This window comes from Alligator mississippiensis, chromosome 5 (genome assembly GCF_030867095.1).
Source record: "Alligator mississippiensis isolate rAllMis1 chromosome 5, rAllMis1, whole genome shotgun sequence".
NCBI lineage: Eukaryota > Metazoa > Chordata > Crocodylia > Alligatoridae > Alligator > Alligator mississippiensis.
The window spans coordinates 42,796,732-42,810,841 of NC_081828.1; the positions used below are offsets into that span (position 1 = coordinate 42,796,732).

A 14,110-nucleotide genomic window follows, 5' to 3' on the forward strand; every position below is an offset into this window, starting at 1 on the left:
ATTAGAACAATGCTCCCCCTGATGGTACCAGGGCCATCTGGCTTTTCTGACAGCCCTGACCAGTCACTCTGGCACCTCATGATGGCAGAGGGCTCTGCTCAGCGCCTGAGCCAAAGGCTTTCACCCACTGCAGAATCAACAGGCTAAAGTCCACCACTAGAAACTAGGGCTGGTCTCTTCGAGCAGTATAAGAAATAGTATCCTCCCTCCTGCCCTGCCATCTCAAACAAGATCAGAGCCCTTTAGGGCACTCTGTTGTTTGTCACTGAAGCAAGAGCCAGCATTCCTCACTGATAAGCTATCATTGAAAAAGCAACAACCCATCATGGTCCCTGCTGTAGCTCAGCAGATCCCAGCTTGGTGGGGATTCAAAAATCAATTCCGTGAATCACAGAATCACAGGGCTGGAAGGATCATCGGGTCCAGCCCCCTGCATGAGCAGGAAAGACATCTGGGGTCCAGTGACCCCAGCCAGGTAACTGTCCAGTCTTCTCTTGAAGACCTCTAGGGTAGATGACTGCACCACCTTTGGGGGGAGCTTATTCTACAGTCTGGACACCCTAGTTGTGAAAAAGTTTTTCCTAATGTTCAGCCTGAAACGATCTTCCAGGAGTTTGTGGCCATTGTTTCTAGTTTTCCCCCAGGATGCCCTGGTGAACAGTTGTTCACTGAGCCCCTGATGTACGCCTCTGATATAGCAGTAAGCCACGATCAGGTCTCCTCTCAGTCTTCTTTTCTTTAGGCTGAAGAGTCCGAGATCCCTCAGCCTCTCCTCGGATAGCTTGCCATGCAAGTCTCTGGATCAGTCCATAACATAGTAACAGAGGGAGGATACAGAGGGGAAGAGCAAGCAAGGACGGGGGGGGGGGGGGGTGAGAGAGAGAAATGTGGAGGGAGAGCACCCCACAAGCAGGTAGTAGTAAGGTTCAGGGGGGTGAACCCCCTCCAAGGATTTCCTCTACAACTTGAGCATCTGTCTGTGCTACAGCATTAGTGCAAGGGAAAGCAAGCACACTGGGAAACAAAGCACAGACAGCTCCCATCTGTAGCTGACACAACGAGCTAAAACTGATGTGGGACTTATGCCTCTTCAGACATCAGCTACTCAGGAGTGAATGTACACATGTAGGTATCCATGTACATCCACACCTGAACACAGGACCTGAGTTATAACAGCTGTTACTTTTGCTGCAACAGCCCAGCTCCTCAAAAACAGAGATCATCTGAGAGAACATTCACCCCATGAGGAGTCGAAGGGTTGGGGATGAACACAAGCACACACTTGAGAACCCAGAGCTGTCAGAAAGGCCGCAAGCTGATGAATAAGTAAACCCAGTGGGGAACTTTACAGCTCCAAAAGGTAGGCCTCAGCTACCAACAAAGCACTTTAGGGCCCACACATTTTACAAGTATCCTAAGCATCCATCTGGGGTAGATGAACTCTTGGCAGGCTTAAGAGCCAATTCAATCCCATCGGTACCCCCTCTGAACTGATTTCTGGATAAGCTGCAATAGTTCCAATAGTGTCCCTGTGGTGCTGTTCCACTGTGCCTGTCAAGGGTTCCCCAAGCAGTGCATACCAGGAAAGGAGCCAGCAGCTGTGGGGCAGCAGAGAGCACTGCATCAGAAACAGGACTAATGTGGATCCAGGGCAATCCTGTAAGAGCCCACACACCAGTTCAGCAAAGCCCACAAGGACACACTGGACCCAGAGGGCTAGAGTTGGCCCAAATCACAAAATCATTGAATCCTGTGAGGCAGCCAGAGCCCTGGGGGGCCATACTAGCAGGGGCACAGTTCTGTTGGCCAAGAACGCCAACAATACACTGGGCCCAAATGCCAAAGCCCATTATATCACTTTGGCACCAACCTTTGCTAGGTCCTTTGGGTGGGGCGCTGACCTTCTTCTCTTCCACCTTTGAAACATGCTCAATGGGTCCTGGAGCCGTCTGCCCTTCAATCTGAGGCTTTTCATAGATGTAGGACCCAGCTCCACCAATGTTCACACCTGCAACAAGAGCAGCAGCATTTATAGGGTCATATCCCAGACACCCTTCCAGGCTCTAAGACTCCCAGCAGGCCAAAGCCAATGGGGCATGACCAGCTGCAAAGACTGCACTGCCTGTGTCTTCAGCACACCTATGTCTGGCTTGCTCAGGGATGACACTTACTCAAATTGGACCTTTTGAAGACACACAGCTAGGCAGGCCTGAAATGCATAAACAGCAACCTCCAAATCCTTCTCCCATGTATGAGCCAGGGTTATCTGCCTCCCACGCTGTTTTTACCTTGGGACCATTTTATCTGCCGGGAGTAGACATAGTTGGAGGCAGTAACCCTCCCTGCAGCTTGTAGGGGAATTAGTTAACAAAGAACTGTCATGACTTCATTCCTCCACTCTCTTGACAGGAGGTTTCCACATTATCTCACATCCAGGTCTGCAAAGAACACGTCCCATTAAAACTTACTGCTGATCTAGAGCCACTCTGTGCATGGCTTGGGGGCCCAAGAAACAGAAACACTGACCTGGAGGCATGCTGGGTTCTCTAAAGGAAAATCCTGACACAGCTTTGGCCTGTGCTATCCTATTCTTGGGCCATTTTCAGCATCCTAAACACCCTCCTGTCAGCCAAGACAGGAGACAAGACCAATGAATAATTCAATGGAGGGCTGCAGCCCTGGAAGTGCAGGAAATAAAAGCCCTGAGGAAGGAAGCCAAGGAGAAGAAGGGTCAGGAATGCAGACATACCTTTAGGTCCAAACAGTGTTGCATAGCAGGGCTTGTGGCAAAAGGGCTTCCCATCGTGCTACAAGAGAGAGAGGGGTGGGGGGAAGGACAGTCAGAAAGGCAGCTGGCAGGAGCCTCTAAGAGGCACCAAACTCTCAGGGTAGGCAAGCTGCAGCACAGCTCCAGACACTGCAGACATGCTTGCACATTTCATAAAGCATACTGAAGATATCTGAACGGTGCAGACAGACAGTCAACTGGGACGCCTAACACCAAACACTGGCCCCCTTTAGACATATTAGTCACCCATGCAGTTTAGATGCAGAGGCAGGGCATTCTGGGAAGACCGGGGACTATCCATGAGCACAACCATTTTCTACCTCCAACAGTACAGGGGGTCCCCTACCAAAAGAACCCACCCCCAACTGTTAGCATCACTTAGGAGTTTGTCTAGCTTTTGGTCTCCAATGGCCTGTCATGTCCAGCACTATCCCAGGGTTCAGGAGAAATGGACTCAAATCCCTGCTGCACCACAGTCCCTCTGCATAACCCGAGGCATGTCTCTGCTCCTCAGCTGCTCGTGTGTACAAAATGGGAGACCATAGTCTGGTCCTATTACATAGGGAGATGCTGAGAAGAGCCCAGTGAAGAACCTTGGGAATGTATCCTCCCCTCATTTCAGGGCAAAAAGCACTTATTAGAGCATAACCCCCACCCCACTCATGTCATGGAGCAATCTCCACACCTCCGAGCCTCTCTCAGCAGAGCGGAGTTTGCCACAAAACACTAACCAACCTAATACAACTAGGCCTCTGTGGTGCCCTTCTGCACTCCTTAGAGGTACCTTAGAGGCAGATACCATGCGATGCTGCATTCAAAGGCAGCCACTCAACAGGTATGCTTGGTTTCTATTCCCAGTCATTAACTTGCTCATGTAAGCATCTGCAGAGCTCCCAGGCATTTGTCTGGGTCAACATTCTGGTTTCTTTGCATTGATGTACCTCCCAAAGAATGAAACAGTCCCAGAGAAAAACACCACATGAAAGAGAGGGAGTACCCAAACCCCACAGTTAGTTCATCTAGAAAGCATCTTTAGACTGAAACCCTGCAACATGACACAAGGAGCTGGTAACATATGATCTTGCTTTTTAACATAACCAAGAAGCCCAACCCAGAGATTATTTTGGGGGCAAGGGAGGGAGGAAAGGCGGGGGTTGGTATTTAATGGGAGCCATGCACGTCACTGTGGCAAGTTTGAGCCATTTCTTTTAAGTGACTGCTCATCTCTTCTGGAGTTTAGGCTGGATCATTACCTCAGTACTACAGAGAATTAAGATGGACCGTGTAATAATACACACACTGCCCACCTTCAGTCTATTGTCCACCTTCACATATAAAGAGATCCCAACGCAGAAGGCTAAAAACATACATTGCTCCAGATGTATTGCGGTTTATATGCCGGAAGAGAAACATTTTTAGAAAGCAAGCGCACAGGATGGTAAGGCATCACACAAAGGGGTCTGTTAGCAGGATCTGGAGACTGGTGTACTGGACAAATCAGTCATCCTACATGAGGGAGAACTGAAACCTCACACCAAACCTTCCCATGGCATAAGCTGCTACACTGAAGGAAAGAGATTTTAGAAATTCTGATGAGGTTTTAATGCCGATGTGGGCAAAATCCAGCCCACGGGCTGGAAGCAGCCTGCCAAGGAATTCTATCCCGCCTGTGGCTGGTCCCTCGGCCCCACCTGGCCCAGGCACGGGGGACAGCCCAAGCCGTGATGCATGTAGCCGGTTCCAACTCCCCAGACATACAGCGGGGCTGGGGTAGCATGGTGGCTGGACTCAGTTTCCCAGCAGTCCTGGCACTGGCTCCTTCTAGTTGTGCTGCTAGAGTTGCTGACATCGCAGGCCCCACTGCCCAGGCACCCTGGCCCATCCTCCCTGCATCTTCTTCCAAGGGCGCAGGACAGAGCAGGCAGGTGGGCAGGGTCTCCATAGAGAGAGGCCTGGGACCCTCATGCACAGGATGCGCCCTTGGAAGAAGACTAAGTGGATGGGATGGGATGGGGCTGTGACAGAGCAGAGTTTCGGAGAAGGACGGGCAGGTGGGGCCACAGCTGGAGCTGGGGCCAGGATCATGGGCTGGTGACAGCGTGGGGCCAGGGCATGCCCTGTTGGCAGGGGTCCCAGCCAGTCTCCATGAAGACCCCACCTGCCCACCCACTCACTCCATCCAGTGCTGCTGGCCATGGGTGTGGAGCAGACAGGCCAAGGCTGGATTGGATCAATTGCCACCCCACCCCTCACCTCCAGGCCCACAACAGCTCACCAAAACTCACCACTCCTTAAGTGGCCCTCCAGCCCAAATAATTGCCCACCCCTGTTTAATTTGTTTGGGTTTTTTTTGTTGTTTTTTTTTTAAGGAGATGAGCCCCTGCCATGGACTGCTACCTACAGGGACATCATTACCAAAAGACCTGGCCAAAATACCCACACGGTGTCAAGAATTTCAAAGATTTATTTCTGAAGTTAATTTGCTAAATCCTTGATATTTTTTTTCTTGTGCACACTAGTTTCAAAGATGATTTTCTAAAAAAAGTATGTTCATTTGGTTTGGGTATTCTATTCAGCCAAGCAATCAAAATAGACATTAAGATAAATGGTCCTGAGGTTAGACAGAAGAACGCCAAAAATGGATAAACGTTATAGGACTTTACGGCCCCAGAGGCTCCCACAGGAAAAGCAAACACAAATAACCATCTTCCCAATAAAAAGAACAGTCTTAAAACAGAGACAGTGAGGGAAAAAACAGCACCTACTGCACAAGCCAAATACAGAGCTATTTTTTGTTGTTGTTTATGATTTTCACTGAAACTTTCTGAAACATTGTGAAAAATTCAAAAAGTTTCCATGAAAATCCAAGAGGCTGAAGTCAGGATGAGTTCACTGTGACAAAAACTCATTTGCTGGAAAAATGCTGATCAGCTCTAGGTAGAATGGGTTGAGATTGCTCTGTCAATTAAATGGCATAATATAGCTTTCCCAGAGGCACAGGTTTCAGGCACCAACATCTCTGAAGTCTGCCAGGGTTCAAGCTAAAAACCTGACTGTACTGGAAATGCTGCATTTCCCATGGCACATGACACCCATTTATCTCCCCAACAGATAAGACGCTGGGTCATAAGCCTAACACTGCCCTGTAGTTAAACACACAGCAACCTGCACAGCTCCCGCCACTGAAATTTTGCAATCCGTGTTTAATCAATACTTAGCTCTCCTCTACCCCATACAGCAGAGTGCCTTAAAGGTCATCATCATTATCCCCACTTTACAGATGGGGAAACTGAGGCGCAGAGAAGGAAAGATAATTGTCTGAAGTCACCCAACAGTAAAAAGGAGGTTAGGAGGGCTGCCACGGACACCCCTGGCCCTCCTCCCTGCACCACCATCTGTGCACTGAGCAGGGCATTCAAGGGCAAGCCACTGCCGTAAGGCTTTCTCCAGAGCACATGAAGTGGTCGTGGCTTCTGGCTGGACAAGGAGGCATTCAAGTCTGAGGAGCTTACAGGTCAATGGAGGCAAGTGTGATACTTCAGGACAATCTGCCCGCAAGCGAACAGAGACAGTGCAGAAAAGAGGTGGGTTATAAAGAAGAACAGAGAGAAGTAGCTATGCACCGAGGGAGAACACAGCTTGACTGGGATTTGGGAGACCTGGGGTTTAGTCCTAGCTCTGCCACTGAACTGCTGTCTGACCTTAAGCAGGCCATTTTCTCTCCATATGCTGGCTTCCCGCACCCAACATTTGCCCATTTAGGCCACATCCACACGTGCATGGATGTTTGGTTCCCTGGAGACAACTAGCAGCGGTGCACCTCATGCCACCACCAGTTGTCCCTGGGAAATGCCTGTGTCACACACCCTCTGGCACGCAGCAAGTTACCCTGGGTGTGGTAAGGAAGGCTGAGGCTAGCACTGAGCTGGCCCCAGAAGCCTTACCTGGAGTCCTGTGGGCCCCTCAGGGCTGTAGCAGCAGTGATCCTGCCTCCCAGAGGCTGGCCAGCCAAGCTCCAGTTCTGAGTGGCGCACACTGCCCCTGCATGCGCTGCTCCACTTTCTTCCCCTCACAGGTTTTTCTGACCCCTGGATATCCAGGGGTCATAGCAGAGAACAACTGAACGTGCAGTATGTGGTGCTACAAGATGCATCTGTGGTGTCACATACTGCACAGCCACGCTCACCTGGACATGGTTTAGGCTGTAAACTTTCTGGGACAGGGATTATTTCTCACTACACAACTGTGCAGAAACCTGGCACATTGAAGCCTTGATCTCAGGTATTACTATAAACATACTACTAGTAAGGAGTGGAAGTCTACTCAAGAAGGTGGGGACAAATGAGCTGTGAAACTGGGGTACAGGCTACCTCAGCAATGAGGACTAGGGAAATACAGATCTACAAATGTCTTGTCCTGTCTTAACTACACAGGGTCTCCTTTCATCGCCCAGAAGCTGCTCTATGCCCAGGTTTCATCAGGATATGTTGGTGCAAGGCAGGAGCAATCTTGCCACTGGGATCAGAATAGGGTCACACCAGCACTCAAGCCAGTGCCACCGCAGTGGCTGGGGAAGAGAGCAAGACATGATGCAGAGTGGGTGAGGGTGCTAGGTGAGTCTGGGGAGCTTCACTGAAGGAGAGGATTTGCCCTGCCTGGGAGGGAGGGGGCATTCTGCAGGGAGGCTACAAAGCAGGCGGCGCATCAGCTACACAGGACAGGGTTCAGACCCCACAAAGCCAGGCTAAGGAGCTGCCAAGGGAAAGACAGGGCACTTCCAAAAGATCTGACTTCTCCCTTTTTGGCCTGGCATAAAAGTCCCTTCCCAGACACAGCACTGTAGCGCTTGTTTTCCCAGAGCCACTATCTGCACCCTGCTATCAAACAGGCTGGTTCCTGAAGGGAAAGAGGTTTTCACTCTGGGAAGTGTGATAGAGTGCAAGTCCTTCTCCCTGATGGCATGCCCTTATCACGAGGGCTGGGCCATGTGCACTGCCATCAGTTAGAGCAGCTGATGGAGAGATGGGACTGAACATGCCAGAGGGCCTGAGATAATATTATTCCAGCTCCCGGCAGCCGTTTCCCCACCAGTCACTGGGAAAAGAGTCAAAGAAAAGAGAAAAAGAGCATTTGTGGGCTCTGGCACCAGGTCTTGGATGCTCAGCACATGTCCCTCTGCACAAAGCAGAGGAAATCAATTGGCCACATGTCTTCTCCCCTTGTTAAATGTGGAATGCATCCCCAGAGGCAGAAACTCATGAGCCTCCCACGCAGAAGCACCCATCCAGCTGGGACACACCAGAGCACATGCCTCCAGAGCAAGTCACCACTCTCTTCTTCCAAGGCACTGGGCAACCTTGGCCTCTCAGGCCAGACAGGCCACAAGGCACTTTGTTTGCCACCTGGCTCTGCTGGCTTGAAAGGCACCAAGATTCTGCAGACGCTGCATGAGCCAAAGAGTATTTACTACTGCAGGGACCTAACTGTGGAGAGGACTTAGCAAGTATATGTAGAGCTGGGAACACTGGGGCAGGCACCAAGCAAGCTTCCTTTGCAAGCTAGCTCCTCCCAGCAGCCTGCCCCGCACTGCCAATGCATCTACTTTGGACCTACAGCAACCCCTGCTCTTTGATTCCACTTTTCCCATCTCCTCCTGGCCACCCCATATCTCAGCCTGGTTCTTTCTCTGCCTGGCCAGTGAGCTGCAGCAAACCCTGCCTTTCTCCCCTGAGCCTTGCTAGTACCTACCAACCATCCTCCAGCCTCATCTACTGCACCCTCTCCTGAATCAACTCTGAAGCTGCAGCTAGTCTCTAGCCATCCCAGGCCTGCTGTCCCTGGCAATGGGGCTCCATCTCAGCTAGGGAGACCCTGAAGTAGGTGGATAGGCAGAAAGTCCCTGAATCTCTCTTCCCCTGAACTGAGAGGCAGACACAGATTAATGACTATGCATCTCAAATCCTGGCCCCCGTCACAGGTTGCGGCCCCTGCCATTTGTGAAGAACGAAGAATAAGCTGGCATCACAACATCTCTTGGGATCCCTGTGCCACAAACATTCCCCTTCCTCATTCCCTTATAGTAAATGCCATTACTGGTCACACTAGCTACCATAGTCTCTCCTTTCCTTGCCTGACCATAGTCCAAAAGCCAGGATTCTCCCCAGAAAAATCAGGGCTTCTAAACTCAACCAGACCCTCCGGTCACTCCCTGCTGGGGACCAACCTTCACTTGGCTCAGATCATCTTGCCCAAAGTCTGGCAGAAATGAAGTGTTCTTCAGCCAGAAAGAGTGTGAAAAAACAAGCAAGCACAAGGACAGTATGCAGAGCCACACCACCACCTGCAGAGGGAACTGGCTCCAGCCTGCAATGCTTGCTTGCAATGCAAGCAAAGTCACCAGAGCCAAGCAAGGCAAGCTGCCTCGCATCCTGGGACCACACCCCCTCTCAGTGGAAAGTTGAAAAGCTCAAGCCTTTCCTCCTCTGGCAGGGTTTCTCCCCACCATTTGAGGACATCCCATTAATGGCTCTCATTTAAATAAGCCCAGACAATGGTGGGATCTTTGAGACCCATCCAGACAAGTCCTCTCTCAGTGCACAGCACTGGTGCAGGCACCAGGATGCTCAGCACAGCCAGATTCCCCCGGCCTCATCAAGAGTCTTTGTATGGACAAGTGTGGCTGGGAGCAGTTGTCTCTAGTGATCTGGACTCAACAGCCCCAAGGAGCCCCTCCTAGCCCAGAGCTCCTTATCTGGGGAGCTCTCAAACCAAGCTTCTGGCTCTCCATTGTTACCCACAGTCCTCTGCCTCCAGCTTCATGCTGGCTGGGCCACACGGGTGCTAAGACAGACCACAATTCACACTTCAGAGCCAACATTCAAGGCCAGGAGCCCATGCCGTCTGTTCTGGCTCTTTCTGCCCTAGCTGCAGGGGGCATAGACTTTCCTCCAACCTTGCCCGCATCCCCACAGGTCTCAGTCACCTGCTCTGACAGTCAAGCTCTGGGTTGATGGAGCTCGTTTGTATGGCAACCTGACCTGCAGGCAGGGTAGCAAAGATGTGCAAGTGCTTGGGATTCCCACTGCCACCCTGCTGCTCCCCACAGCTCCCAAGACAGCCTGCTGCTGCCACCGGCACAAGGAGGCAGAGCCAGATCCCACCCCTGCCCCAAGGACAGGAGGGCTGCAGACTTGTACCACAGAGCAGCAGGGTCTGCTCAAATAGGACATGCCTTAATGAAGCACATGGCTGCACCCCCAATCTGCAGGTGGTGCAGGTAGAGGAAATAGAGGGACTAAGGACACTAACTCTAGACTGGCTTTCATCTTCTTCATAAGTACAGGGCATTGCCTATTCTTGGAGACAGGAGGAATAGGCTTCAGGTCCAAGCCTGCCTGGCAACTCTTGTCTCTACAATCTTACCCCAACTCAGTACTCATGCAAGTTAAGGGGAGTAGGGGAGAGGCCAGCCAGCCCCTCAGTGGGGTCAGAACAGCCTGTTGCTGGTGGCATCAGTACAGCCAGCCAGCAGGCCCTGCAGCTGGCCCACCTGCTTCAGCTTACAAAGGCCAGCACTGAACACTGTTTGCAGTAACAGCAAACAGGGAACATTGCAGATTCTGGGGATACACCTACCTTGTTTATAAAACAAGCAGCTCTGCCACATTCACCAGCTGCTGCTGTTGTTGTTTCAATTAGTTCAGTCCAAGCAGGTGTCTGACTTGAGCCGAACCCACTCCCAAACAGGCTAGGACTGCATTTTACAAAGAGTGAGAGAGCTGTTTAGACTAGGGATGAAGAACACCTGCAACTTGCTGAGCCCTGGCACTCTGGGCAGGTTTCACCAACACTGATGGAGCCAGCTGTGAGCCCAAGTTCAAAACTATGCCCGTCTTTCTGTCTTCAAAGCCTTGCCTCCTATCCTGGTGCAGTGCCATTTCTCCTAAAATGATCAAAGGCATCAGGGAAGCCCTCAAAACAAAGGCCTCTCACTTCTGGCACTTCCTTCAATAGGGTCCACTGTAGTAGATGATCCTGTGGGCACTGCAAAGGTCTCTCCCTTTATTCCAACACAATGGCTTTAGTAGAGATGCTTTAAAGAGGCTTTCTTCTACTAAGAAATGGTAACTCCCCAAGCAGGGACAGTCCTCCACTGCCTTTTGCAAATCTTACTTTTCTCTGCCAGCTGGGCACAGATAATTCCCACTCTGCTCCCAGCAGCTTTGCCACACTCCAGCTTGCCAAGGTGGAAAAATATAGATGGAATAAAGCTTATGTCCCAGAACAAGTCACTCTGGAAATCAGACACATCTTAAACTTGTTACACAACCAGCTGAAGTGTTCTGGGAATTCAGAGCAGTCTAAAATGTTTATAAATTAATAACACCTTTTGCACTCCCCGTGAAACACTCTACAAACTCTGTGCTTGTGGCCCACTGCCACAGCAAGAATGGCAAAGCCAAAGCACAAACATGGAAGCAATCACACCACAGCTAATGTTGGCCTGGACTCTGTCAGAAACATGAGGAAGACATCAGTATCCGCCACTCAGTTCAACCTACTGAAGAGGATGCAAGAACAGCAACTGTGGAGAGAGCTTTACAGGATGTAGGAAGGATGAAGAGGAAGAAAGGCATCCAAAGAACTCCCAACCCTGCTACCATCTAAGGGTGAGCCAAAGTGGTCTGGGTAAAACCAGCACCACCCCATGCTCAGAGGGACTTTCTAGCTGCTCTTAGCTGCTGAACACCTCTCTATTTGGTTCCACCAGACTGAACCAACCAACTAGAAAACCCTCCTGATCACAGCAAGGAGAGGCCAGTGGTGATCCCAGCTAGAACCAGTGGTGGTTCCATCTGAGCTGGATGAGGTCAGCGCAGATACCATGGCTCCCCCCAAACTCTGGGGCAAGGCAGATTGAGTGTCAGGTGCACAATGAACTGCAGGTGGGTTCTCCAAAATGCCTCAGTGACTTCAGCTGTACTCATGTTGCCAAAGATCACAGAGGCACTTGTGACAATCCCACCATACACCCTGTAACAAGCAGATGCAAGATCAAGAGACCCCCACTTAAAATGGAGGAAGGTGAAGGAAGAAGATTCAGCTCCATTAACAGAGAGAGGACATCCCCAAATACAGGAGGCTGGCAGAATCAACAACCCTCACACATCTTGCCATCACCAGCTGGTTCTCCCAGCAAAGACGCCGCACAGCACTGGAACTAGCAGAATCTATAGGGAGAGGCTGGGCTCATGAAGGAGAGAGCTGACAGTTGTAACACTGATGAACATCCACATATTTAGAGCACTGCCAAGCCAGAGCACAGAACAAACACTCAGCAGGGACCCCTCAGCCACCCTCACACCCTTGAGCAGACAACAGGACTTCTGAGAAGTCAGAATGCAAAAGGAGGGCCCAATTCTGAAGTCAACAGGAGTTTGGCTATAGGCCCCAAATGGAGCAGAATCTGGCCTTTTATGGTTAAGCAGCAAACTCTCAAACGTCAAATCTGACCCCAAGGTACAAAACCACAGATAATTCACCCAACATAAGACATACAAGAGCTGGTAAATGCTATTCTCAGCTCCATATCTGACATTCGTAGTAAGAAATGGCTCGAGTCTCAAGAACTGCATGTATGGTATGGAACTATGCTAAAATATAACAGCTAGCAAGTGCCAGACACTAATGAGAGCTAATCCCAGCACCAGTTAAGTCTGTTAAAAGTCAGTGACACTTTGGCATGCAAAACACTATATAAAAATCTAGTATCAAAAACATTTGTTTCAACTCTCTGACCCTAACCCTGCACTTTAAACAAAATAAAAAACCACAGCACCACAACCGGAACGTTTGCTATGGTTGGTGACAGAACCTGCAGAAGAACGAGAAGTGGCTTACAGCTCCCTTTTTTTGGCTCCCAAATCCTAGGATATTCAGGATTCAGTTTGGCCCTAGAGCAAGCTAGTGCAACTTTGGGGGTACTCTAACACAGGGCTGTCCAAGACACAGTCTGCAGGGCCCTGTTACCCAGCCCACAGGGCTCTTGGAGGGGCCAGGGCACACTACTAAATTCCCATGTTTGGAACTTTGCCGAAGAAACACGTTGGTGGTAGGGGGATTAGCAACAGCTGTGTTAATCCCTGCAATGCTGCCACTGCTGCTCATTTTACCCCCACCCCAGCCTACAAGGCTCCTTGCAGTTCAGATCCAGCCCAAAAGGAAAAGCAAGTTTTAGAGCAGGAGTGTCATCCTTACAAAGACTGCAAGAGCCTCACAAACGTCCCTTCAGAGATGCTGGGACCCCAGGGTTCAAGGTACACTACCCACACCCTCCATACACACTTCCCCTCAAAACACCCTCTCCTCTGCTCCATTCCCCCTACCCCCACAGTTTGGCTTAGAGTTTCTACAGCTACCGGGTTCAGTCGCACAGCACAGATGGACCATTTTCTATTCCAGTTTTCTCGTTAAACATCCAACTTAATCCATGACTTCATACCATTAAACAGATACTGGAGATACCCAAGATGGGGAAGTGCCAAGTCAATGTTACCATGACAACACTTAATTTCCTGCTTGTTGGCAATTTTAACATGCATTATTTCCTTTTTATTTTAGAAATGAGACTCATTGTCTCATTGGTTTCAGTTCATTCACTTTGACCCCATCTACTTTACTACCCGTCCCACCCTCCTCCAGGAAAGATACCAGGCTTCAGGAAAAACAACATGTTTCATGAATTGAGATTCAAGAACTCCCACTGTTAAAGTTATCTGCATGTGAAATGTATCAGTCAGAGTAAGGCAAGAACAGATTCTTCATCCAGGTCTAGCAATTGTAGCAGCTAAGTGGACTGCACTCTGTCCTCCAATGAAACTCAGCATTAGGCTGAGATCAAGCATGGGAAGTGCATGAAATCTAGAGAGTTTGCTACCATAACCTGTGCATGAGTTCCAGATATCAAACAATGTAGCTTGTTCACCAGGAAATCCAGCCTCGTTTCAGAACTGTGGAGCTTTTGGGGGTTCACCCCCAGGCCTACAGCCACAAGTCATGATGCTGACTAGAAGCTGGATATCCCAACAGCCCCCACCAGAGGCAAAACCATGTTCTACAGGAACGCAAGGATTCTCCCACATTCCCACCTCCAGGGCACCTGTCAGTGCGTCTCCTGTGAGGCATCACTCAGGAGACATCCGACAAGTTATATCCATTTTCCTCCAAAGGGGACTAATTCAAGGGTTCAACCCACTAGGGCCCTTCCCTGTCACTCCAGCTCCACAGGGAAGGTTCACCCTGCCTGCTGGGGATTCTTAAGAA

At 50.2% G+C, this 14,110-nt stretch overlaps 1 protein-coding gene across 2 annotated transcripts in view; it reads right to left on the reverse strand.

Annotated features, from left to right (window-relative positions):
- CRIP2 (cysteine rich protein 2) overlaps positions 1–14,110 on the reverse strand; it is a 71,664-nt gene that overhangs the window by 5,345 nt on the left and 52,209 nt on the right. For both annotated transcript variants that reach the window (XM_019486543.2, XM_006259953.3), the window contains 2 exons: positions 2,750–2,807; positions 1,871–2,008 (listed from right to left, as the gene is read on the reverse strand). In XM_019486543.2, coding sequence (XP_019342088.1) covers positions 1,871–2,008; positions 2,750–2,807 — 196 coding nt within the window. The remainder of the gene's footprint in view (positions 1–1,870; positions 2,009–2,749; positions 2,808–14,110) is intronic.